Consider the following 27,868-nt stretch of genomic DNA (forward strand, 5'->3'; position numbering starts at 1 on the left):
ACATTATTATCTTTGTTTTAGCTATAGCCAACGCCTTGAACACTAAGACATGTGTTTAATACATTATTATCTTTGTTTTAGCTATAGCCAACGCCTTGAACACTAAGACATGTGTTTAATACATTATTATCTTTGTTTTAGCTATAGCCAACGCCTTGAACAGTAAGACATGTGTTTAATACATTATTATCTTTTTTTTAGGTATAGCCAACGCCTTGAACACTAAGACATGTGTTTAATACATTATTATCTTTGTTTTAGCTATAGCCAACGCCTTGAACACTAAGACATGTGTTTAATACATTATTATCTTTGTTTTAGCTATAGCCAACGCCTTGAACACTAAGACATGTGTTTAATACATTATTATCTTTGTTTTAGCTATAGCCAACGCCTTGAACAGTAAGACATGTGTTTAATACATTATTATCTTTGTTTTAGCTATAGCCAATGCCTTGAACACTAAGACATGTGTTTAATACATTATTATCTTTGTTTTAGCTATAGCCAACGCCTTGAACACTAAGACATGTGTTTAATACATTATTATCTTTGTTTTAGCTATAGCCAACGCCTTGAACACTAAGACATGTGTTTAATACATTATTATCTTTGTTTTAGCTATAGCCAACGCCTTGAACACTAAGACATGTGTTTAATACATTATTATCTTTGTTTTAGCTATAGCCAACGCCTTGAACAGTAAGACATGTGTTTAATACATTATTATCTTTTCTTTAGGTATAGCCAACGCCTTGAACACTAAGACATGTGTTTAATACATTATTATCTTTGTTTTAGCTATAGCCAACGCCATGAACAGTAAGACATGTGTTTAATACATTATTATCTTTGTTTTAGCTATAGCCAACGCCTTGAACAGTAAGACATGTGTTTAATACATTATTATCTTTGTTTTAGCTATAGCCAACGCCTTGAACACTAAGACATGTGTTTAATACATTATTATCTTTGTTTTAGCTATAGCCAACGCCTTGAACAGTAAGACATGTGTTTAATACATTATTATCTTTGTTTTAGCTATAGCCAACGCCTTGAACACTAAGACATGTGTTTAATACATTATTATCTTTGTTTTAGCTATAGCCAACGCCTTGAACACTAAGACATGTGTTTAATACATTATTATCTTTGTTTTAGCTATAGCCAACGCCTTGAACAGTAAGACATGTGTTTAATACATTATTATCTTTGTTTTAGCTATAGCCAACGCCTTGAACAGTAAGACATGTGTTTAATACATTATTATCTTTGTTTTAGCTATAGCCAACGCCTTGAACAGTAAGACATGTGTTTAATACATTATTATCTTTGTTTTAGCTATAGCCAACGCCTTGAACAGTAAGACATGTGGTTTAATACATTATTATCTTTGTTTTAGCTATAGCCAACGCCTTGAACACTAAGACATGTGTTTAATACATTATTATCTTTGTTTTAGCTATAGCCAACGCCTTGAACACTAAGACATGTGTTTAATACATTATTATTTTTGTTTTAGCTATAGCCAACGCCTTGAACACTAAGATATGTGTTTAATACATTATTATCTTTGTTTTAGCTATAGCCAACGCCTTGAACACTAAGACATGTGTTTAATACATTATTATCTTTGTTTTAGCTATAGCCAACGCCTTGAACAGTAAGACATGTGTTTAATACATTATTATCTTTGTTTTAGGTATAGCCAACGCCTTGAACACTAAGACATGTGTTTAATACATTATTATCTTTGTTTTAGCTATAGCCAACGCCTTGAACACTAAGACATGTGTTTAATACATTATTATCTTTGTTTTAGCTATAGCCAACGCCTTGAACAGTAAGACATGTGTTTAATACATTATTATCTTTGTTTTAGCTATAGCCAACGCCTTGAACAGTAAGACATGTGTTTAATACATTATTATCTTTGTTTTAGCTATAGCCAACGCCTTGAACAGTAAGACATGTGTTTAATACATTATTATCTTTGTTTTAGCTATAGCCAACGCCTTGAACACTAAGACATGTGTTTAATACATTATTATCTTTGTTTTAGCTATAGCCAACGCCTTGAACACTAAGATATGTGTGACACGCGAGAAGAAAGCAGTACTGGATTGTCTGGAGGATAAAAAGCTACTCGAGTCAATTACACTCCGTCCAAACGAGGCTCAGGTCCATGTTCTTCAAATGACCAAACTTAATCTCACGGTAAAAATCACGTAACAATTTATTACATCACGAACCATTCTCTATTTTAAAATATACCTGATAATTCAACTCGGACACCTTGTTATTATAATTGAGATAAACTGATGTTTGCTATACTGCTAGTTTATACAGTTTGATCCCCTGGCTTGACATAACATGGGGTACTCTTCTCTTCTCCCTCCCATCCCCCTTCCTGACAGGTTCAAAAATATATTTATTTTAACCACACAGGAGGTGTGAATATCTTATCAAAAGGGAAAGAGAAATTAATATCATAATTAGATTCATCTGATTATATACGGTCTAGCTTTAATTGATAAAATAACTCTGAATGTTTATATATATTTTCAGTCACTAACAGAACATTTGGCAACCATGAAGAACCACACAGAGATTCTGGCCTTTGAACCAACTGGATGGACCCACAACAACAAGATTACCTCCCTTGATCAACTTCGCCCCAAATGTAGCAGAAACGGCATACACATATATGGTAAGGCCCCAGTATTGTTGTACTGACTGTACGACTAGTGCCCTTTGTACTTGTATTGCTGTTGTGTGCAGGAATGATTTACTATTTTAAACTCATAATTACTATTGAAAAAATGTGTTCATATCAAGCTTTGAATATAAAACCATTATTAGCTCACTTGGCCCAAAGGGCCGTTGAGCTTATATCATGGTGCGGCGTCCACCATCTGTCCGTCAACATTTCCTTTAAATCTCTACTAGTCATAGAGTTCTGCATGGAATGTAACCAAATTAGGCCAAAAGCATCCTTGAAGGAAGGGGAAAAGAGTTTGTATAAGTTTTGCTTTGACCCCCTGGAGCAGAAAGAATGGGTCCCAATAGGGAAATTAGAGGTAAATCTTTAAATTCCTTCAGAAAAGAAACAATGAACCTGTATTCAGAACATTACTTAGCATTATAATAACCAGGTGAGCGATACAGGCCCTCTGGGTCTCTTGTTGAATTTCTGTATCGCCATAGATCTCTTATTGGTCAAAAGAGAAAATGCATATTATTTTTCTGTTTTTAATTTTGAATACGACCTACTAATTTTTTTTTATTCTGAAATGCAACCTTAGAAGATTCTGATTAGATTTTCCACACTGAAAAAAGAATTGTATGAAAAACATATATGTTTCTAAAGATCATATCATTGATCGGTAACACTAGAAATTCTACTTTCTGTTTAGGTTTTCCATACAGTGAGCACAGTAGTTACCTGGAGATGTTTTATAAATCTTCTGATCTGTAACACTAGAAATTCTACTTTCTGTTTAGGTGTACCTTACAGTGAACACAGTAGTTACCTGGAGATGTTATATAAATCTTTTGATCTGTAACACTAGAAATTCTACTTTCTGTTTAGGTTTTCCATACAGTGAGCACAGTAGTTACCTGGAGATGTTATATAAATCTTCTGATCTGTAACACTAGAAATTCTACTTTCTGTTTAGGTGTACCTTACAGTGAACACAGTAGTTACCTGGAGATGAAACGCTTCACACAATATGTAAAACCTGACAAGATCCTTCCAACTGTCAACAATGGGAATGCACGGGCCAGATCTAAAATGGAGCGCTTGTTTCAATCTTGGCTGCAGGAGCTGAAAACAAGCAACAGAAAACAGAATCCTGGTGGATCTAAACAGGGAACATTGACTTCTTGGACATCGTGATATAAGAATTGTTATAGAAATAATTTTGTAATTTTATATTAACATTTCTCTGTTACATGGGCATTAATCATTAATCGGCATTTTGAAATATTTTACAATTTTATTTTATACATTTACAGTTCAGGTTTATTTAAATTTATTGGTTTGTATTTATGTGTAATCTTAATATTTATGATTATTTACTTTTTATCAGTGCTTTTATTTGACTGCTGATTTTGGGATGGGTTTTTGAGATATTTTTGAATAGGAGAACAGGTATTTCTATTTATTTCATAATCCGCCTGATATCCAGTGATTTCACCCATGTAATATTTTTGTGTATGTCACTAGTGTACTATGACAGATTGATTTTCATTGCCTGGAAATTCATTGCGGCGTCATACAGAAACATTGAAATGATGTCAGGAAAAATGATGTCAGGAAAAATAATGTGACGTCAAGAATATGATGACGGTGGGACAAAATGGCGGCCTGTGCTGGATTTTCGGAATACATTTTGATGTGAAATTCTTTGTTATGTAGGTATTTGTAGTTATGTGACCTTAATTTTGTGTTCATTTCATATATAAGATTTTATGAAACTCGTCTCGAAGTTTTAATTTTTGTTCACCAAGGCTCACAAAATTAAAACTTCTTAGACTCGTTTCATAAAACCTCTTATGAAATATACACTCATGTAAGATCCTATATATATCATATGCATGTGTTTAAAGATTGTTACAAGTGCATATCGTGGAGCAAATGAGAAATGTTTATGATGCTCCACTGCTGACAAATGGTATTTTTCTCTATCAAAAACAGGAGCAGACAAATTAGTATTTTTCTCCATTTACAAAAGTTACTTGCTTTACACCATTACCACCATTGAATAGTTTGGGCTTCTAGTTTTACTTCAAGATAAAAATATTAAAAATAATAAATTGCTTCCCGAAAAAATTCTGTTGCACTATGTCCTATATGGAATGAAGTACTGATTGTGCATACACCAAAGACAAAATAAATTATTTTCTATTGTTTTTTGGTTAATTAAACATATATATATATGATTTAACAATTATTGTTCAAATGATGAGTATCTTTTATGCTCTGTCGGCGATGGAGCATTTTTAAGGATAGATATTGGATTGATGTATAATATTAATTTTGATTTACATTAATAATTATTATGCATTTCTTTAGTTCCTCTTGTTGTTTTATCATCAGTCTGTGGGCTAAAGTAACCATAGTTCAAAAAGCACATGTTGACCTCAGTTTGGGAAGGCTTTTTCAGATGTAAACTGTACCTGTCCGAATTTTTTTGAAACTGGAAAGAATGCCTTTTGGAATTATTTCCAACAATTTTCCATGAAAAACCCAAGAAAAAAATCGTAGAAAAAGCCTATATCTTGTTACTGATGCTTGCATTGATGATGAACGGATGTGAACCTAGTGTACATAAAATCACAGTAATGAAATGGTCCTATATATTATAGACATGAAAGTTCCATTTAATCAGTGCATGCTATTTCTTCCCTCTATTATAATGATATGTTGGTGCTTTTATTGATTTGATGCATCATACATATATGCATCCATATTTACACATTGTATGTTTTACAACAGTTTGTTAGAGTGAATATTAAAGGAAACTTAATATCAGGTATGTGGATATATTAACCAATGAAAGATTTCTAATTATATAAGAACAATGACTTTAACATTACTGTTTGTTTTCCCATACTGTAGGGCAGTATATGTCATTTATGCTGGAGTATTGGGTAAAATTAATGGATTCTATCTGTAAACCAACTTATTTTCGTGGTAATAACATTTTTAGGCATTAAGAAATCATGAAAATTTATCGCTGCGAAAATGTTTCAAATACAGTACAGGCAAAGTATGTATGAAAAGGGAAAATTAAGTCACAGTGAAAGTAAGTTGGTTTACAGTAAATATCCACAACATGTGTGTCTTAATGTACCTTACAGTGCATTAGTATGGTGCTGAATGATATTACAACTCGGTAAATAAAACAGATACAGAAGGATAAAAGTTCTATTCTGCATGCCTAAATGCATGTAATACTGTATAGAGAAAAATGTGATTATTTTATTTTGTAATACATGTATTTAAGCATTTTGAATAAATAAATTTTTGTTTGGAGAGATTTTAAAGCTTTATTTTATGCATTTGTTAAATATTATAAATACATAACCAATGTGATAGCTATTGAAAAGGGAAACTGGTCTATAAAGGAATAAGTGTTTTAGGAATCACGATACTTGTAGTACGAGTAGGATTGTCTCCCTTTCTTTTGAATCACTTTTTAGCCCACCATCATCAGATGGTGGGCTATTCAAATCGCCCTGCGTCCGTCGTCCGTAAACAATGCTTGTTATCACTATTTCTTAAAAATTCAGCAGGGATTTTGTTCAAACTTCACATGGAGGGTCCCCTTGGTCCATATTTGTGCCATACAGATTTTGAGGCTGATCGGAAAAACAAGATGGCTGCCAGGCAGCCATCTTTGATTTTGGCAGTTGAAGTTTGTTATCAATATTTCTTGAGAAATACTGAAGGGATTTTGTTCAAACTTCACATGGAGGTTACCCTTGGTCCCTAGTTGTGCCATACAGATTTTGAGGCTGATCGGAAAAACAATATGGCCACCAGGCAGCCATCTTTGATTTTGGCAGTTGAAGTTTGTTATCGATATTTCTTGAGAACTACTGAAGGGATTTTGTTCAAACTTCACATGGAGGTTACCCTTGGTCCCTAGTTGTGCCATACAGATTTTGAGGCTGATCGGAAATACAATATGGCCACCAGGCAGCCATCTTTGATTTTGCATTTTGGATATTTCTTGGAAGTTGAAGATTTTGTTATCTTCACATGATTTCCCTAGTGTGAGAACTACTGAAGGCAGCATCTTTTTTTCAGTTGAATTTGTTACATATTTGGAACTAGAGGATTTGTTCAAACATGGAGGGTACCCTTGGTCCCTAGTTGTGCCATACAGATTTTGAGGCTGATCGGAAAAACAATATGGCCACCAGGCAGCCATCTTTGATTTTGGCAGTTGAAGTTTGTTATCAATATTTTTGAGAAGTACTGAGGGATTTTGTTCAAACTTCACATGGAGGTTACCCTTGGTCCCTAGTTGTGCCATACAGATTTTGAGGCTGATCGGAAAAACAATATGGCCACCAGGCAGCCATCTTTGATTTTGGCAGTTGAAGTTTGTTATCGATATTTCTTGAGAACTACTGAAGGGATTTTGTTCAAACTTCACATGGAGGTTACCCTTGGTCCCTAGTTGTGCCATACAGATTTTGAGGCTGATCGGAAAAACAAGATGGCCACCAGGCAGCCATCTTTGATTTTGGCAGTTGAAGTTTGTTATCAATATTTCTTGAGAACTACTGAAGGGATTTTGTTCAAACTTCACATGGAGGGTTACCCTTGGTCCCTAGTTGTGCCATACAGATTTTGAGGCTGATCGGAAAAACAAGATGGCCGCCAGGCAGCCATCTTTGATTTTGGCAGTTGAAGTTTGTTATCAATATTTCTTGAGAACTACTGAAGGGATTTTGTTCAAACTTCACATGGAGGTTACCCTTGGTCCCTAGTTGTGCCATACAGATTTTGAGGCTGATCGGAAAAACAAGATGGCCGCAGGCAGCCATCTTTGATTTTGCAGTTGAAGTTTGTTATCATATTTCTTGAGAACTACTGAAGGGATTTTGTTCAAACTTCACATGGAGGTTACCCTTGGTCCCTAGTTGTGCCATACAGATTTAGGCTGATCAAAAACAATGATGGCCGCCAGGCAGCCATCTTTGATTTTGGCAGTTGAAGTATTGTTATCGATATTTCTTGAGAACTACTGAAGGGATTTTGTTCAAACTTCACATGGAGGTTACCCTTGGTCCCTAGTTGTGCCATACAGATTTTGAGGCTGATCGGAAAAACAAGATGGCCGTCAGGCAGCCATCTTTGATTTTGGCAGTTGAATTTGTTATCATATTTCTTGAGAACTACTGAAGGGATTTTGTTCAAACTTCACATGGAGGTTACCCTTGGTCCCTAGTTGTGCCATACAGATTTGAGGCTGATCGGGAAAAACAAGATGGCCGTCAGGCAGCCATCTTTGATTTTGGCAGTTGAAGTTTGTTATCAATATTTCTTGAGAACTACTGAAGGGATTTTGTTCAAACTTCACATGGAGGTTACCCTTGGTCCCTAGTTGTGCCATACAGATTTTGCGGCTGATCGGAAAAACAAGATGGCCGCCAGGCAGCCATCTTTGATTTTGGCAGTTGAAGTTTGTTATCGATATTTCTTGAGAACTACTGAAGGAGTTTTGTTCAAACTTCACATGGAGGTTACCCTTGGTCCCTTTTTGAACAAGATGGCCACCAGGCGGCCATCTTGGATTTTGATAGTTAAGGTTTGATATCCCCATTTCTCAAAAAGTGCTGAAGGGATCTTTCTCAAATTTAATATGTAGGTTCCCCTAGGGCCCTTGTTGTGCATATTGCATTTTTGGACCAATCGGTGAACAAGATGGCCGCCAGGCCGCCATCTTGGATTTTGATAGTTAAAGTTTGTTATGGCTATTTCTCAGATAGTACTGAAGGGATCTGTCTCAAATTTCATATGTAGGTTCCCTTAGGGACCTAGTTGTGCATATTGCATTTTGGGACCGATCGGTTAACAAGATGGGGGCCAGGCAGCCATCTTGGATTTTGTTATTCAAAGTTTGTTATCGCTATTTCTCAGAAAGTACTGAAGGGATCTGTCTCAAAATTCATATGTAGGTTCCCCTAGGGCCCTAGTTGTGCATATTGTGATTTGGGACCGATCGGGCAACAAAATTGCTGCCAGGCAGCCATCTTGAATTTTTATATTCAAAGTTTGTTATCGCTATTTCTCAGAAAGTATTGAATGGATCTTTCTCAAATTTCACATGTAGGTTCCCCTAGGGCCCTAGTTGTGCATATTGTGATTTGGGACCGATTGATCAACAAGATGGCCGCCAAGGAGTCATCTTGGATTTTGACAGTTGAAGTTTGTTACCGCTATTTCTCAAAAGGTACTGAAGCGATCTGTCTCAAATTTTATATGTAGTATGTTTGAAAAAGTTTAAAAAGTAGAGAAAAGATCCATCTTTCCTTTGTCAGATATAGATCATTCTTTGGTGGGCGCCAAGATCCCTCTGGGATCTCTTGTTAGGTCATCTGACCTGAAGGGTCAGGATGACCTATAGCCATCATGCTTCGTCCGTCGTCGTGCGCCGTCCGCCATCCGTAAACTTTTCACATTTCAATCTTCTTCTCAAGTTTGACCAGTGGAATTGAGCTGAAACTTACCTGAAATGATCCTGAGATGGTCCCGACAAAGTGTTCTTATTTTTCGGGTCAATCCGAAATCCAGGATGGCCACCACAGCAGCCATCTTGAAAACACATTTTGAACTTCTTCTCAAGTTCTACCGGTGCGATTTGGCTGAAACTTGCATGAAATGATCCTGACATGGTCCCGACAAAGTGTTCTTATTTTTCGGGTCGATCCGAAATCCAAGATGGCCGCCACAGCCGCCATCTTGAAAACACATTTTGAACTTCTTCTCAAGTTCTACTGGTGCGATTTGGCTGAAACTTGCATGAAATGATCCTGACATGGTCCCGACAAAGTGTTCTTATTTTTCGGGTCGATCCGAAATCCAAGATGGCCGCCACCGCCGCCATCTTGAAAACACATTTTGAACTTCTTCTCAAGATCTACCAGTGCGATTTGGTTAAAACTTGCATGAAATGATCCTGACATGGTCCTGACAAAATGTTGTTATTTTGCGGGTTGATCTAAAATCCAAGATGGCCACCACAGCCGCCATCTTGAAAACACATTTTGAACTTCTTCTCAAGATCTGCCAGTGCGATTTGGCTGAAACTTGCATGAAATGATCCTGACATGGTCCTGACAAAGTGTTGTTACATCTCTGGTTGATCCCAAATCGAAGATGGCTACCATTACACGATATCTAATTAATTTCCTATGTGATTATTGCCAAGGTAATCAGATGACCGTTAAGGCCCTTGGGCCTCTTGTTTTAAATGTTTACTGTTGGTTTCTGTTGGTCTTTTGTTGTGCCAGAAATCAGCTTGATTCAATTGTAACTTACAGATTTATTGCCCTTTGCACTAATGATTATTGAACCTTCGTAACATAAAACTTTAGTAAATATGCACTGAGCGTAATGAAACCTTGCATATAGACTAACGTTTGAAATATCTCGAACAAGTTTGAAAATAAGCTTGATTCCACTGTAACATATGATCAAGTTATTGACCTTTGCACAAATAATTATTGAACCTTGTGAACACTATAATGTCAGTTTATATGCACCAAGGAAACTTTTGTATGTAGACCCATTAGATCTATATTACTATTTGAACAAAAGTCATAGATCAGTTGACTAGAAAATGACATAACTAATTTAAAGGGACAATTCACTCAGGCTATTTCTTTACATAACCAAGAAGCAAAATATGGCATAAATGTATTGTTCTACATTTCTTATGAAACATATAACATAAAATATTGACAAATTCGACGTCATTGTTTAATATTTTAATTAATATCGTTGAAATATCAATTCGTTGATCAATACGATTAACAGGCACAATATGGACGCTGTACCCCATACCCGAGCCAAAGTCACGCACGTTAAACAATTAAACTACATAACCACTGAGAAGGTGATGATAAAATGATTTTTAGGCAAGACAATTCGCCTAATAAGGTAAACACACTACTGTCAGAGCGATTTGAGCAGTTCTAGACAAAAGTTGCATTACTCTACGAGCAAGGGACAGGGTTCGGCATACAAGAAGTTCGACCACAATGTGTAATGGCGGACAGCGAGCGAGTTTGAACATCTACACACATGTCACAACCATGGGCTTTTCAGGCATATCACAGTAAAACCGACTGATCTAATTTCCATTAGAACTGGGTTTTTTTCGATATATGTACAAATTTTAATGTTTTCTTAGACTGAATTGTCAAATATCTGGTGACCCTTAAGGCCCATGGGACTCTTGTCATTATGTACAATGTATGCATATTTCATGTGGTTACCATGGCAACTGAAACTACAAAATTAGAGACCTATCTTTACAATTAAATTAGGTATGTAATAATATGTAAAATCCAACAATTTAAATACTAAAAAACAGTTTTGAAATACGGATTTAGGGGCCAAACCATTAATAGCCTTTTCATATGTAAATTCCTCTCGGACTCTATATAGAATCTAGATGTACAAATTGTGTTTTGAACCAATCTTAAAACAACATGGCTGATAGACAGCCATCTTTGAATCTGCGAGGATTGTTATCTCTATTTCTTAAAGATGCTCCACCGCTGACAAATGGTATTTTTGATGCTGTGAAACAGCATTCTTAGGTACGCTTGGAGAGCCTGTGCACATCAAAACAGTGAAACCACTCTGCGATGAAAATTAAAAGTTGTTTTGTTCATTTCACGTAATACTTGATGGTATGAAAAAATAAAACCCCAATATCCAAAACCAAAGACATAGAATTTGTACATACGTATACACCATGGATGGAGTGTTTTAAGTGTTCAGTTGGGACTCTATGATATTTGTATTACTCCCGAGAACACTGGTCTACCGAAAATCATGAACAACGCCTTCTTCGCTGTCTTCCTCCGCGACAGACTTTCGGTGGATTTTGGATTGTGTATGTTTATTGAAATTTTACGTAATTCATGCTAATGATCGATTATTGTAATCAAATGTTATTGGCGAGGGTCACCTCGCCATTGTGTGACCCTCGCCAATGTGATCGTGGTTGCAAAATTCTCTTACAGTCAATTTCGTAAATATGATTGGCTTAAAAATTGCTCGCAGATACTAGCGCTCCTAGCGACAGTGTATTCAACAACTTTGATTTTACCGGGAATTTTAAATTGCAAATTTTGAGTATGAAAGTTACTGAAATAAGCGTATCTGTAACGTTGAAATAGGAATAGTATATTACGGCTTTCATATCCTTACTATATACACTATCCAAAAGATCTTCTGTTTGAAAATTTTCACCTGAATTGTTTACAAAGTATCTAGACTTTTCGTCCCCAAAATGGTGTTTACAATGAATGAAGACGTTTCGTCCCAAAAATGCTTCCTCCGAAGCTGGTTCCCCCCAGACGTTTACTCCCTATTAGTGACAGTTATCCCGCAACGGAAAAAAATGAAATCAATATTTCACCTCGAACATCAAAATTGATACCATAATGAATTTTGTAATTTGAATCAAATTTGTCTCGGAGCAAATACATTTCATGGCGAAATGGAGACGCATCACGGCTGTGTTATGGCACATGGCCTTACTACAATGGAAGAAAGACAACTCTAACAAAATTTTGGACAAACTTGGTCTACTGATAAAATAGCACGTGACAGACGGTGAACATTTTGTAAATGTCCAAGGTGGCGTAATCTTAAAACTAACGGCAGTTATTAAGGTATGAATATTTACCACATCCATAATTATCGATAATTTCATAAGCACATGTATAAATATCAGATTATATCTATATACTAAAGCACGTTCAGAGATTACCACTAAACCATACTTTTAAAACATTTTAGTTATTTTCACCACAGGAGCTTGACGTCCTGATCATACACATACAGCATATTCATTAAACTAGGTAATACGAAGTAATTTTTTTGCCGAATGACATAAATCATATATGGAATGTTCATATAACTCGAAGTGATATTTTTTGAACTACTAGATCGACAAAAATGTCGATTTCTTTTTCATAATTCTTCCGTAAAACGGCACTTAAAAAGCTGTTTCAATATGTAAAAATGTAGAGAAAACTGTTAATTGTTTAGCAATTATCCTGAGTTATATTTTACCAACAAGCATCAGAGATTAGCAATTAAAACTTACATAAACATATTCCCGACTCTCACTTGCATTGTGTGATCACTCGAGCGGAACTAATCTCTACCACCTGGCACAGTCTTACAAATGCAATCGCACAAAAGCCCACACGATCACTGTTTTTAGTGCGATTACATCTTAGGGTGTGAACAATGTTAGTTTTTTTTTAACTTTTTACTCAACAAAATAGACTTTACGCTTTTCATGAACAGCACCATCATTTTCTGTATAACTTATTAATTTACCACTGTACCCATGCATATGATACGTGTGTATATACTTCTTTGTGCACATTATCTAACAACTGCTATATTACAATAAATTTATGAAGGACAAAACTCTTACATGTAAGAACAGGAGGACTGAAGAACAGCGGGAATTAAACTTCAATAATATTTCCTCTATGCTGGTATTGCTATTTAAGTTTAAAATGTTTAATTATATGATATTAGCCTTTTCAGTAATTACTCTGTTAATACATTTATTGTTTCCTTATGTTTTACAGAATGTCAGCATGCATGTATCAACTGGAAACAGTCTAGGCGAAGAATTTTGTGAACAAAAAGAAGTAATTTTCAACTGTGGAAGCTTAATATTGTAATCATTTTCAATCCGAAAATAATTACTATCACCATCTTCAAATTCCTTATTGTGAATTTAACTGTAATATGTGGCCTAATATCTCATGGTGTGTATGTATGTTAGTCTGTCAATAAATGAGCATGATTCTTATCCCTATCCAAAAACTACAATCACTAGGAATATGAAATCCAAATAACTAAACTTGTTCTGAAACATTTTCTATAAAAAATATAATTGGAGTTATCCCCCTTTAATTAGTAATTATTAATATTATTATCACTATACTGTAATTAATTCAATTTATTTGTATATATAAATATATGTATTAATTAATTGCAGAATGAATTCATGTTTATACTTTAAAATAAGATCTGGAGAGGACTTAAATAGGCGTAGCCTGATGTCTGATCCTATTGATGTACATAATATCAATAAAATATTGTTGAAATTGAAATTGAACTGTAATATGTAATAACTGTAATAAAGCATATACCTGATATTTGTTTATATTCTATGACATATACATGCTTGAAATGAAATGAATAAATAAAAGATTATTTAAAATTTAAAACACAATATGACATTAGCTGTTTATATTTTTTGTCAAAAACATATTAAGCTTATCGTTCATAACACACTAATCATCACCTTCGAGACAATTTAATGAAAATCAATTAAACATTAATTTGTATAACACAGGTCGTCTTATGTTTTCCCCGCCTTGACTATCAATGTTCCCTGATCACTCTGAAAGTATTGATTTTACCTTTTTTCGGTCACCACATGAACTGCCTTTAAATCAATCACACCAATGAGACAAACATTTACTACATTCATTATAACACTGTAAGGCAATTCTGCAAGATCAGCGAACATCGTTGATTTACCTTGAATAAGTAACAGGAGAGGAGAAAATGTAGCGGCAAGACCGGGATTCGATCCCGGGACTCTCCGAACACTAGCTGAGTGCTCTACCGACTGAACTACCTGGTCATCGATAATCGACCCAGTCCAGTCCCGCTACCCTCCTCCCTCCTTTTTTGAATACATACGAGACCCTTTCAAACAGCACAGCCGTTGGTTATTTAGTTGGGTGCCAATTCTGTAACAGGAGAGAAGAAAATGTAGCTCTTCCGACTGAGCTACCTGATCACCGATAATCAACCCAGTCTGATCCCGCTACAAATATTTATCTGGTTAATTTATCTCCCTTCCTATTTTCAATCTACCTTTATGACTTAGAATCTTACCTGGTGGAAAAAAATATTTTGTCTTACAAATCTTGACAAATTATGCACACTGTGATTGTTGCACGCTAAACTACGTATCCGCTTGCTGATTGCTGTTGATTGTTAATGATCTCAAACGCACTGATTACTTATTGTGACATTTTAAGTAAATATATTCTACTCTTTTCAAATATTCCTGATTACTATTCATGTGTAATATCTTAAAACATTGACATGTGCACGGAGTACGGCGGACCAGGCCGCCGATGTTTTGGACATCTGCTAGATAATTCAGTTTCAGGTTACGGTGGCCAATAAAAGAAAACAAACACAATGCAGTTTTCATATGTTATTTCTTCTAAATATAACATTTTTTGTGCAAGTTGTCAAGCATTTATGGGAAATATTTTGCATTGAAATTGTCACCTTCATACATCGGTTTTGGGACTCCCTGGACATTGTTGTTCCCCATTTTTTTGATGCGCTAAATATACTGATAGTAGATTTTTTTAAGCATTTTCAGCCCTAAAAAGTACCTGCGCAAATTATACCAGTTTTTACGGTATATGCTATTGGAATATATCCCAAACTTTTTACCATAATATTTGCCAATAACACTGTTATGATATCAGAAATATCTGATGGTCTACAACAAATGTTACATGAATTTTGACAATATTGCATAACATTTTTTTTTTTTTTTTTTTTAATTTTTTATTTTCGAACATTTTACACAGTATATATAAATGGACACTAACACACAAACACTTGCATATGCACTCATTCACAATACTTAAAAACATCAAATTGTACGTTACGAGACATCCATAAAAAACATATATTTACCATTAATAGCAAACCATAACGCACATATATGCATGCTCTCACTCTCTCTCTCTCTCTCTCTCTCTCACACACACACACACACACACACACACTCACATACATACAGACAGACAGACAAGACAGACAGACGGACAGACATACTAAAGAAGAAAGATAAGAAGGAAGAAGAAAGAAGAGGGAGGAGGTACCGTTACACATACACTATATTATAGTTTAAATATATTATATTAAATAAAAAAATAAATAAATTGTTCTGAAGAATCGTGCTGATCGGCTATATAAACCGGTTAACCCTAACCAAAGATAAAAAGAAAATTAAAGTAAGTTAGCAGTAGTAAAATACTAAGTGAAAGACTAGGGTAAAGGTATATACTTAAAGGTCCAATAAAGGTTTCCATTTCCTCCAGCCTATTTCAAATTGCCTTTTAATATGGTCACTTTGACTAAAAAACATATCTTTTTGAACTAAAAAATTATCCTTAATTACATTAATAAGAGCATTGATATTTAAAGAGTTGCTAAGACATCTGGTTTTATAAATGTAATGTTTCATAATTATCAAAATTTCATTGTCAACAGATCTACAATTTGTAAAACTATTCCAAAAAGAAATGAATCTTTATTATATGAAAAAGGAATAAACAATAAATCTAATAAAGTTTCAAAATTTTGAAGCAGAGTTTGCACCCCTTTGCATTCCCATAGGCAATGTATAATTGTCTCCCTTTCTGTATTACATAAAGTACACATTGGACTAGGATTTATTCCTATCTTATGAAGGAAGGTATTATTAACTAATATATGATGAATAATTCTGACTTGAAACCATATCAATTTGGAATTTTTTGTTACCTTAAATGGAAGAGTATATATTTTTAACCACATTTCTGTATCAAAGTTAAAGCTCAAATTCCATTTTCTAGTACCTGTTGGAGTTGTAGATGGAGTTATGATAAACCTATAGAAGTCTGTCACACCCTTTTTGCTTTTAAAGAAAATTTCTAATAATTTTGGTATAAAAGGGTATGAAAGTTTCTCTGGTTTTATTTCGAGATTTCTTAAATAGCGCTTTATTGACAATATAAGTCCATGGTATTGTAAAAAATTAGTATCTATTCCAAATTTTTGTATAAATTCCTCAAAAGAAAGAAAAGTAAAATTGTCAGAATTTTTCATCAAATCATTTAAAATTAAAATACCTGACCTAAACCAATTGGGGTAAAAAACAAATTTATTATCAATTTTAATATCATTGTTGTACCAGAGAGGTGTTTTGAGGATACACACTTTTCTCGCACCTCGGACAGGGAAATCTCACATGATACCCAGTGCTAGATTTTTCTATCTCGTTCGATCTGTCTGGTACCTTTACGCGATTTTTGGCGGAATTGTACGCCATGTATGTAACAGTCCGCGCATGTGACGTCATACTCTCGAATCGATGACGTCACACGCTTCGGACAATCAATATTATTAGAAATATGTACATTCAAGTATTTACCATGCATTGTTTGGTTGTTGTTTTTAATGAGTAAAAAAGTATGTACCGATTGATCAGATTTTTTATTTGAACCGAACCATAGTTTTACGCGGAATGACTAAATTCGAAGCGCAGATGAAATGGTAAATCGGCTTTGAACCAGGAGGCCAAAGACGGGATAATTTTACTTTGAATGCGTTTATAGATGGTTTTATTTTATCTTAGAGGCGCGAGAAAAAAAATCTATTACCTTTAAGTGATCAAGAACGGGTTATCTCAGTCTCGGGCTAAGATTTTGTAACATCCCAACCTCGGCTAACGCCTCGGTTGGGATTATGTTACAAAATCTTAGCCCTCGACCGAGATAACCCGATCTCGATCACTTACAGGTAACAGATTTTATTAGTCTATTTAGCCTCATATCTTCAGAATAATTTAATTTATCCCATGCTTTAAAGACATCTTTCCAAAATTGATTACGACATCTGGATATACACAATTTTACATAATCCTTCCCACAATTATATATCTTATTTAAATCTAGAGTTGACTTGAGGATCAGATACCATTTGCCTGAAGACGAAAATAATCTTCTAACCCATCCTGACTTTAATGAATGGATGAAAGCATACAAGCCCACCATCTGCATAATTTTAATCATAACATCTGATTAATATTGCATAACATGGAAATTAGAACTTAATATCAGAAAAATAAAAATTGTGATATTCTCAAGATGTAAATCGGTACAACAACACCAGTTGATGTTATGGAATACAGAATTAGATTTATAAGAATTGTTTACATATCTAGGCACAGAAAATAATGTTAATGGTAGCGTTTTTAAAGAAAGGGAAAAAAACCTGCTGAATGTATCTCTTCCTGTTAATCTTAAATTGAAAATATTTGATTCACTTGTAATGACAGTTTTATTATACTCATCAGAGGTATGGGGATTTGAAAATAAAAAATGTAGAAAAATTCATGTGTAATTTTGTAAAACAATCCTGAAGTTAAGAAAGTGTACAAACAATTTCATGGTCTATGGTGAGTTAACAAGTTATCCGGTTTGAATTGAAGTTCGGATACAATGTATATTAATCAACTTGCTGTTTTACATGGTGATATTGATAAGTCTTCTAGAGGACAGACATATTCTATATTTAAGACATTTTGACATAGAAAAGTTTGCCTCTTGTCTTTCTCTGCTGCAAAACAATACTTGTTAACTGATACTGTGGTCCCAGGAACTTGATGACAATAGTCATTAAGAATGGATATTTTCGTTAACATCAAATTAACAAGGAAAATGCTAAAGGTGTTATTAAATCATTTGACATATAACATCATAGGAAATATTAGAATGGGCTTCCAAGATTTTAGTATGTGTCTCTTATTTTACACCTTGGTGTCCAAGGAATCCTCAAAAGTCCAAACTGGAAGGAACACCAGCCAAATTTATTTCTTATTGTACAAAACTACAGTAGTATTGACCTTAGAAATATATTCCTCCTATCCTCTAGACCGAACCATTTAGTACTTTCAGTACTTTGATTTTGTATTGGTTGTATTGACGAACTATATCTGAGATATTATTGCGGTATTTGGTTAAATCGGCCCAGCGTAAAATCGGCCCGGGGACACCCAAGTAAAATCGGCCCAGAGTCAAATCGGCCCTATATATAAGTTAAATAGTAACACCAATGTAGCTATGTTTTATATTATTTCTAATGGCTTTTATTAGGTCACCTGAGTGACCTATTCTAATCGCCTTTTGTCCGTCGTCGTCCGTCGTGCGGATATAGAGTCAAATCGGCCCAGAATGAAATTGGCCGGGCCGATTTTACGTGTATGTATCACCATATGTATGTGTGTTGTTTTTGTAAATGTGAGTATTGACTAACATTAGCAATATTTCTGCTAATAGACGTAATCTAAATACATAGTTTTGAATATATATTAAAGAGTACAAAAATCAATTATATGTCTCAGTGTTGTTTTTTAAGAAGTTATTACTTGTGAACGTTAATTAACAACACGGTAACATTTAATGTTATACCCCGTGCAGGAATTATTCAGTCTCAATTGATACTAATTCGATTTCAGTTTAATGTACTTAAATTTTAGATTTACCCACACTTTCAGATAACGGTATTACAGCTTTATAACTATAATTATCTTTATCAAAACACGGTACTTGGTCCAGTTCAGAACCGCTCATTGTTGTTGTAACAGAGTAGCTCATATACTTAGTTACTCATTACCAACATTATTTACCCATCGTGTAAATTTATTTTAATTAGATTATTGATAAATATATTCAATTTTAACATATTTCTATTTAATAATGCGATAAAATAAATAAATTTTAAAGGCCCACTATCTTCCCGAAACGGCTTTTATTTTTTTAAATGGGATATAGTAAAACGAGATCGATTATTTTGTAGAGTCACAAAAGTAACTTACCGTTAATACTGTACGTATCATTACCTTATGAAAAATTCGATTAAAATAAATAAAATGTTTATTTCATAATGCGGGGTCAACTTATGTTTCCCGCCGTATCGAGCGGTGGTTGAGTATCATTGCGTCAGACGACAAAACAACTAGATGACTCTCCACTGTTATCATATATTACGCAGGAAATCGTGTATATGGTTTGGTGTTGTAAAGCCTCATCTTAGGTTCATCGGTATATATTTTCTGGTGATATTATGTTTTTAAGAAACCTATATCATGCTCCGGAAAGTAGTGGGCCTTTAATAATATATTTTAAAGTCTATGAATAGTCTGTATCTTAATTAATATTTCTGTATGTTGTTCTGCTAGCTTATGATTGCTGGTCTACACATCGTTTGATGGTACACTCTACAAGATGTAGTATTAAAGGGTATGTTGTTCTGCTAGCATATGATTGCTGGTCTACACATCATTTGATGGTACACTCTACAAGATGTAGTATTAAAGGGTATGTTGTTCTGCTAGCATATGATTGCTGGTCTACACATCATTTGATGGTACACTCTACAAGATGTAGTATTAAAGGGTATGTTGTTCTGCTAGCATATGATTGCTGGTCTACACATCATTTGATGATACACTCTACTAGATGTAGTATTAAAGGGTCTGTTGTTCTGCTAGCTTATGATTGCTGGTCTACACATCATTTGATGGTATACACTCTACAAGATGTAGTATTAAAGGGTCTATTGTTCTGCTAGCTTATGATTGCTGGTCTACACATCATTTGATGGTATACACTCTACAAGATGTAGTATTAAAGGGTCTGTTGTTCTGCTAGCTTATGATTGCTGGTCTACACATCATTTGATGGTACACTCTACTAGATGTAGTATTAAAGGGTATGTTGTTCTGCTAGCTTATTGCTGGTCTACACATCATTTGATGGTATACACTCTACTAGATGTAGTATTAAAGGATCTGTTGTTCTGTTAGCTTATGATTGCTGGTCTACACATCATTTGATGGTATATACACTCTACTAGATGTAGTATTAAAGGGTCTGTTGTTCTGCTAGCTTATTGCTGGTCTACACATCATTTGATGGTATACACTCTACTAGATGTAGTATTAAAGGGTCTGTTGTTCTGCTAGCTTATTGCTGGTCTACACATCATTTGATGGTATACACTCTACTAGATGTAGTATTAAAGGGTCTGTTGTTCTGCTAGCTTATTGCTGGTCTACACATCATTTGATGGTATACACTCTACTAGATGTAGTATTAAAGGGTCTATTGTTCTGCTAGCATGTGATTGCTGGTCTACACATCATTTGATGGTATACACTCTACTAGATGTAGTATTAAAGGGTCTGTTGTTCTGCTAGCTTATTGCTGGTCTACACATCATTTGATGGTATACACTCTACAAGATGTAGTATTAAAGGGTCTGTTGTTCTGCTAGCATATGATTGCTGGTCTACACATTATTTGATGGTATACACTCTACTAGATGTAGTATTAAAGGGTCTGTTGTTCTGCTAGCTTATTGCTGGTCTACACATCGTTTGATGATACACTCTACTAGATGTAGTATTAAATGGTCTGTCGTTCTGCTAGCTTATGATTACTGGTCTACACATCATTTGATGATACACTCTACTAGATGTGGTATTAAAGGGTCTGTTGTTCTGCTAGCTTATGATTGCTGGTCTACACATCATTTGATGATACACTCTACAAGATGTAGTATTAAAGGGTCTATTGTTCTGCTAGCTTATGATTGCTGGTCTACACATCATTTGATGGCATACACTCTACAAGATGTAGTATTAAAGGGTCTGTTGTTCTGCTAGCTTATGATTGCTGGTCTACACATCATTTGATGGTACACTCTACTAGATGTAGTATTAAAGGGTATGTTGTTCTGCTAGCTTATTGCTGGTCTACACATCATTTGATGGTATACACTCTACTAGATGTAGTATTAAAGGGTCTGTTGTTCTGCTAGCTTATTGCTGGTCTACACATCATTTGATGGTATACACTCTACTAGATGTAGTATTAAAGGGTCTGTTGTTCTGCTAGCTTATGATTGCTGGTCTACACATCATTTGATGGTACACTCTACTAGATGTAGTATTAAAGGGTCTGTTGTTCTGCTAGCTTATGATTGCTGGTCTACACATCATTTGATGGTACACTCTACTAGATGTAGTATTAAAGGGTCTATTGTTCTGCTAGCATGTGATTGCTGGTCTACACATCATTTGATGGTATACACTCTACAAGATATAGAATTAAAGGGTCTGTTGTTTGGCTAGCTTATGATTGCTGGTCTACACATCATTTGATGGTATACACTCTACTAGATGTAGTATTAAAGGGTCTGCTGTTCTGCTAGCATATGATTGCTGGTCTACACATCATTTGATGGTACACTCTACTAGAGGTAGTATTAAAGGGTCTGTTGTTCTGCTAGCTTATGATTGCTGGTCTACACATCGTTTGATGGTACACTCTACTAGATGTAGTATTAAAGGGTATGTTGTTCTGCTAGCTTATTGCTGGTCTACACATCATTTGATGATACACTCTACTAGATGTAGTATTAAAGGGTATGTTGTTCTGCTAGCTTATGATTGCTGGTCTACACATCATTTGATGATACACTCTACAAGATGCAGTATTAAAGGGTCTGTTGATCTGCTAGCTTATTGCTGGTCTACACATCATTTGATGATACACTCTACAAGATGTAGTATTAAAAGGTCTGTTGCTCTGCTAGCATGTGATTGCTGGTCTACACATCATTTGATGGTATACACTCTACTAGATGTAGTATTAAAGGGTCTGTTGTTCTGCTAGCATATTATTGCTGGTCTACACATCATTTGATGGTATACACTCTACAAGATGTAGTATTAAAGGGTCTGTTGTTCTGCTAGCATATTATTGCTGGTCTACACATCATTTGATGGTATACACTCTACTAGATGTCCTATTATTAGATAGATGTGCACTACAAAAATCTGAATACATTATTATCTTTGTTTTAGCTATAGCCAACGCCTTGAACAGTAAGACATGTGTTTAATACATTATTATCTTTGTTTTAGCTATAGCCAACGCCTTGAACAGTAAGACATGTGTTTAATACATTATTATCTTTTTTTTAGGTATAGCCAACGCCTTGAACAGTAAGACATGTGTTTAATACATTATTATCTTTGTTTTAGCTATAGCCAACGCCTTGAATACTAAGACATGTGTTTAATACATTATTATCTTTGTTTTAGCTATAGCCAACGCCTTGAACAGTAAGACATGTGTTTAATACATTATTATCTTTGTTTTAGCTATAGCCAACGCCTTGAACAGTAAGACATGTGTTTAATACATTATTATCTTTGTTTTAGCTATAGCCAACGCCTTGAACAGTAAGACATGTGTTTTAATACATTATTATCTTTGTTTTAGTTATAGCCAACGCCTTGAACAGTAAGACATGTGTTTAATACATTATTATCTTTGTTTTAGCTATAGCCAACGCCTTGAACACTAAGACATGTGTTTAATACATTATTATCTTTGTTTTAGCTATAGCCAAAGCCTTGAACAGTAAGACATGTGTTTAATACATTATTATCTTTGTTTTAGCTATAGCCAACGCCTTGAACAGTAAGACATGTGTTTAATACATTATTATCTTTGTTTTAGCTATAGCCAACGCCTTGAACAGTAAGACATGTGTTTAATACATTATTATCTTTGTTTTAGCTATAGCCAACGCCTTGAACAGTAAGACATGTGTTTAATACATTATTATCTTTGTTTTAGCTATAGCCAACGCCTTGAACAGTAAGACATGTGTTTAATACATTATTATCTTTGTTTTAGCTATAGCCAATGCCTTGAACACTAAGATATGTGTGACACGCGAGAAGAAAGCAGTACTGGATTGTCTGGAGGATAAAAAGCTACTGGAGTCAATTACACTCCGTCCAAACGAGGCTCAGGTCCATGTTCTTCAAATGACCAAACTTAATCTCACGGTAAAAATCACGTAACAATTTATTACATCACGAACCATTCTCTATTTTAAAATATACCTGATAATTCAACTCGGACACCTTGTTATTATAATTGAGATAAACTGATGTTTGCTATACTGCTAGTTTATTCAGTTTGATTCCCTGGCTTGACATAACATGGGGTACTCTTCTCCCTCCCATCCCCCTTCCTGACAGGTTCAAAAATATATTTATTTTAACCACACAGGAGGTGTGAATATCTTATCAAAAGGGAAAGAGAAATTAATATCATAATTAGATTCATCTGATTATATACGGTCTAGCTTTAATTGATAAAATAACTCTGAATGTTTATATATATTTTCAGTCACTAACAGAACATTTGGCAACCATGAAGAACCACACAGAGATTCTGGCCTTTGAACCAACTGGATGGACCCACAACAACAAGATTACCTCCCTTGATCAACTTCGCCCCAAATGTAGCAGAAACGGCATACACATATATGGTAAGGCTCCAGTATTGTTGTACTGACTGTACGACTAGTTCCCTTTGTACTTGTATTGCTGTTGTGTGTCGGGAATGATTTACCATTTTAAACTCATAATTACTATTTAAAAATTTGTTTATATCAAGCTTTGAATATAAAACCATTATTAGCTCACTTGGCCCAAAGGGCCGTTGAGCTATGTCATGGTGCGGTGTCCACCATCTGTCCGTCAACATTTCCTTTAAATCTCTACTAGTCATAGAGTTCTGCATGGAATGTAACCAAATTAGGCCAAAAACATCCTTGAAGGAAGGGGAACAGAGTTTGTATAAGTTTTGCTTTGACCCCCTGGAGCAGAAAGAATGGGTCCCAATAGGGAAATTAGAGGTAAATCTTTAAATTCCTTCAGAAAAGAAACAATGAACCTGTATTCAGAACATTACTTAGCATTATAATAACCAGGTGAGCGATACAGGCCCTCTGGGTCTCTTGTTGAATTTCTGTATCGCCATAGATCTCTCTTATTGGTCAAAAGAGAAAATGCATATTATTTTTCTGTTTTTAATTTTGAATACGACCTACTAATTTTTTTATATTCTGAAATGCAACCTTAGAAGATTCTGATTAGATTTTCCACACTGAATGTTTCTAAAGATCATATCATTGATCGGTAACACTAGAAATTCTACTTTCTGTTTAGGTTTTCCAAACAGTGAGCACAGTAGTTACCTGGAGATTTTATATAAATCTTCTGATCTGTAACACTAGAAATTCTACTTTCTGTTTAGGTGTACCTTACAGTGAACACAGTAGTTACCTGGAGATGTTATATAAATCTTCTGATCTGTAACACTAGAAATCCACTTTCTGTTTAGGTTTTCCATACAGTGAGCACAGTAGTTACCTGGAGATGTTATATAAATCTTCTGATCTGTAACACTAGAAATTCTACTTTCTGTTTAGGTGTACCTTACAGTGAACACAGTAGTTACCTGGAGATGAAACGCTTCACACAATATGTAAAACCTGACAAGATCCTTCCAACTGTCAACAATGGGAATGCACGGGCCAGATCTAAAATGGAGCGCTTGTTTCAATCTTGGCTGCAGGAGCTGAAAACAAGCAACAGAAAACAGAATCCTGGTGGATCTAAACAGGGAACATTGACTTCTTGGACATCGTGATATAAGAATTGTTATAGAAATAATTTTGTAATTTTATATTAACATTTCTCTGTTACATGGGCATTAATCATTAATCGGCATTTTGAAATATTTTACAATTTTTTTTATACATTTGCAGTTCAGGTTTATTTAAATTTATTGGTTTGTATTTATGTGTAATCTTAATATTTATGATTATTTACTTTTTATCAGTGCTATTATTTGACTGCTGATTGTGGGATGGGTTTTTGAGATATTTTTGAATAGGAGAACAGGTATTTCTATTTATCACATAATCCGCCTGATATCCAGTGATTTCACCCATGTAATATTTTTGTGTATGTCACTAGTGTACTATGACCTAGAGTGATTTTCATTGCCTGGAAATTCATTGCGACGTCATACAGAAACATTGAAATGATGTCAGGAAAAATGATGTCAGGAAAAATAATGTGACGCCAAGAATATGATGACGATGGGACAAAATGGCGGCCTGTGCTGGATTTTCGGAATACATTTTGATGTGAAATTCTTTGTTATGTAGGTATTTGTAGTTATGTGACCTTAATTTTGTGTTCATTTCATATATAAGATTTTATGAAACTCGTCTCAAAGTTTTAATTTTTGTTCACCAAGGCTCACAAAATTAAAACTTCTTAGACTCGTTTCATAAAACCTCTTATGAAATATACACTCATGTAAGATCCTATATATATATCATATGCATGTGTTTAAAGATTGTTACAAGTGCATGTCGTGGAGCAAATGAGAAATGTTTAAGATGCTCCACTGCTGACAAATGGTATTTTTCTCTATCAAAAACAGGAGCAGACAAATAAGTATTTTTCTCCATTTACAAAAGTTACTTGCTTTACACCATTACCACCATTGAATAGTTTGGGCTTCTAGTTTTACTTCAAGATAAAAATATTAAAAATAATAAATTGCTTCCCGAAAAAATTCTGTTGCACTATGTCCTATATGGAATGAAGTACTGATTGTGCATACACCAAAGACAAAATAAATTATTTTCTGTTATTTTTTGGTTAATTAAACATATATATATATGATTTAACAATTATTGTTCAAATGATGAGTATCTTTTATGCTCTGTCGGCGATGGAGCATCTTTAAGGATAGATATTGGATTGATGTATAATATTAATTTTGATTTACATTATTATGCATTTCTTTAGTTCCTCTTGTTGTTTTATCATCAGTCTGTGGGCTCAAGTAACCATAGTTCAAAAAGTACATGTTGAACTCAGTTTGGGAAGGCTTTTTCAGATGTAAACTGTACCTGTCCGAATTTTTTTGAAACTGGAAAGAATGCCTATTGGAATTATTTCCAACAATTTTTCATGAAAAACCCAAGAAATAAAATCGTAGAAAAAGCCTATATCTTGTTACTGATGCTTGCATTGATGATGAACGGATGTGAACCTAGTGTACATATATATTATAGACATGAAAGTTCCATTTAATCAGTGCATGCTATTTTTTCCCTCTATTATAATGATATGTTGGTGCTTTTATTGATTTGATGCATCATATATATATGCATCCATATTTACACATTGTATGTTTTACAACAGTTTGTGAGAGTGAATATTAAAGGAAACTTAATATCAGGTATGTGGATATATTAACCAATGAAAGATTTCTAATTATATAAGAACAATGACTTTAACATTACTGTATGTTTTCCCATACTGTAGGGCAGTATATGTCATTTATGCTGGGAGTATTGGGTAAAATTAATGGATTCTATCTGTAAACCAACTTATTTTCGTGGTAATAACATTTTTAGGCATTGACTTCCGGTTTCCGGTTTGAGGCAAAATGGCGTGCCTTCACATGGACTGAGAAACTTAAACCCGGGAGATGCCCCATGGACACGGAAAGGGGTCAAAGGGTAATTCTAAGGGAAGACCGAATCATCAGATCGCAAAATACTTTCTAAGAAGCGAAGACACTACTCCCGAGAGCACTCCTGGAGAGGATAGTACTCTGACAGAAAACAAAATGGCGGACTCCAGGCAAAACACGTGTGCGAGAGGCAACAGTAGCCGAGAAAAGGAGAAAGGCACAAATGTACACAACACTGAGGTAACAAACAAAGATTTGAAAGAACTCATTGTCTCATCTACAAATAAACTCACCAGTAGAATTGATTGTGTTTTTGAAAAAGTCGCTACTGTAGAAGAACAGGGAAAATACACATTCCTGTCGAGTGCCCCGACCAGGAATCGAACCTGGGTCTCCAGCGTGGAAATCTACGGCTCTACCAACTGAGCCAAAGAAGCATGCTCCGTCAGCTGAGTGACAGAGACCGTATTTAACACTATTTACAAGCCACACCGACCCGCTCCTTTTACACTACTCCCCCTGTTTTTCTTGAGATTTCCTAAATCTCAAACCGAGACTCTTTAACCACCTACCATGGGTTATTTAGTTGGGCGCCAATGTAGAAGAACAGGGAAAATACACATTCCTGTCATGTGCCCCCGGACCAGGAATCCGAACCCGGGTCTCGGCGTTGCGAAAATATTACGGATCTACCCGACTGTGACCAAAAGAAGCTATCGGCTCCGTCTTGCTGAGTGACCATGAGACCGTATTTAACACTATTTTACATGACTCATACCGACCCGCTCCTTTTACATCTACGTTTTACGTGTAGCTCGCGCTGTGTCTTGTCTCGTCGTTGGCTGGTCAT

At 34.9% G+C, this 27,868-nt stretch overlaps 2 protein-coding genes across 2 annotated transcripts; both read left to right on the forward strand.

Moving 5' to 3' along the window:
* Positions 1-2,021: 2,021 nt before the first annotated feature.
* On the forward strand, positions 2,022-6,048 carry LOC138334682 (uncharacterized). Its single transcript, XM_069283343.1, has 3 exons — positions 2,022-2,217; positions 2,569-2,710; positions 3,681-6,048. Exons 1-3 carry the CDS (start codon positions 2,197-2,199, stop codon positions 3,899-3,901), a joined length of 384 nt encoding a protein of 127 aa, XP_069139444.1. The 5' UTR covers positions 2,022-2,196; the 3' UTR covers positions 3,902-6,048.
* Positions 6,049-11,587: 5,539 nt separating this feature from the next.
* Positions 11,588-27,604, forward strand: LOC138335710 (DNA cross-link repair 1A protein-like). The gene is made up of 7 exons (XM_069284870.1): positions 11,588-11,648; positions 22,641-22,661; positions 22,881-22,901; positions 23,122-23,142; positions 23,362-23,516; positions 23,863-24,004; positions 24,950-27,604. Exons 1-7 carry the CDS (start codon positions 11,588-11,590, stop codon positions 25,168-25,170), a joined length of 642 nt encoding a protein of 213 aa, XP_069140971.1. The 3' UTR covers positions 25,171-27,604.
* The last annotated feature ends 264 nt before the right edge of the window (positions 27,605-27,868 follow it).

This window comes from Argopecten irradians, chromosome 11 (genome assembly GCF_041381155.1).
Source record: "Argopecten irradians isolate NY chromosome 11, Ai_NY, whole genome shotgun sequence".
Lineage (NCBI taxonomy): Eukaryota > Metazoa > Mollusca > Bivalvia > Pectinida > Pectinidae > Argopecten > Argopecten irradians.

Excerpts from the sequence above, each read along its gene's own strand:
- LOC138334682 (XM_069283343.1), top strand. The coding sequence starts at position 2,197 with ATGACCAAACTTAATCTCACG. Across the intron at positions 2,218-2,568 it reads TGACCAAACTTAATCTCACG|TCACTAACAGAACATTTGGC; the intron begins GTAAAAATCACG and ends ATATATTTTCAG. Across the intron at positions 2,711-3,680 it reads AAACGGCATACACATATATG|GTGTACCTTACAGTGAACAC; the intron begins GTAAGGCCCCAG and ends CTTTCTGTTTAG.
- LOC138335710 (XM_069284870.1), top strand. The coding sequence starts at position 11,588 with ATGAACAACGCCTTCTTCGCTGTCTTCCTCCGCGACAGACTTTCGGTG. Across the intron at positions 23,143-23,361 it reads TATAGCCAACGCCTTGAACA|CTATAGCCAATGCCTTGAAC; the intron begins GTAAGACATGTG and ends TCTTTGTTTTAG. Across the intron at positions 24,005-24,949 it reads AAACGGCATACACATATATG|GTGTACCTTACAGTGAACAC; the intron begins GTAAGGCTCCAG and ends CTTTCTGTTTAG.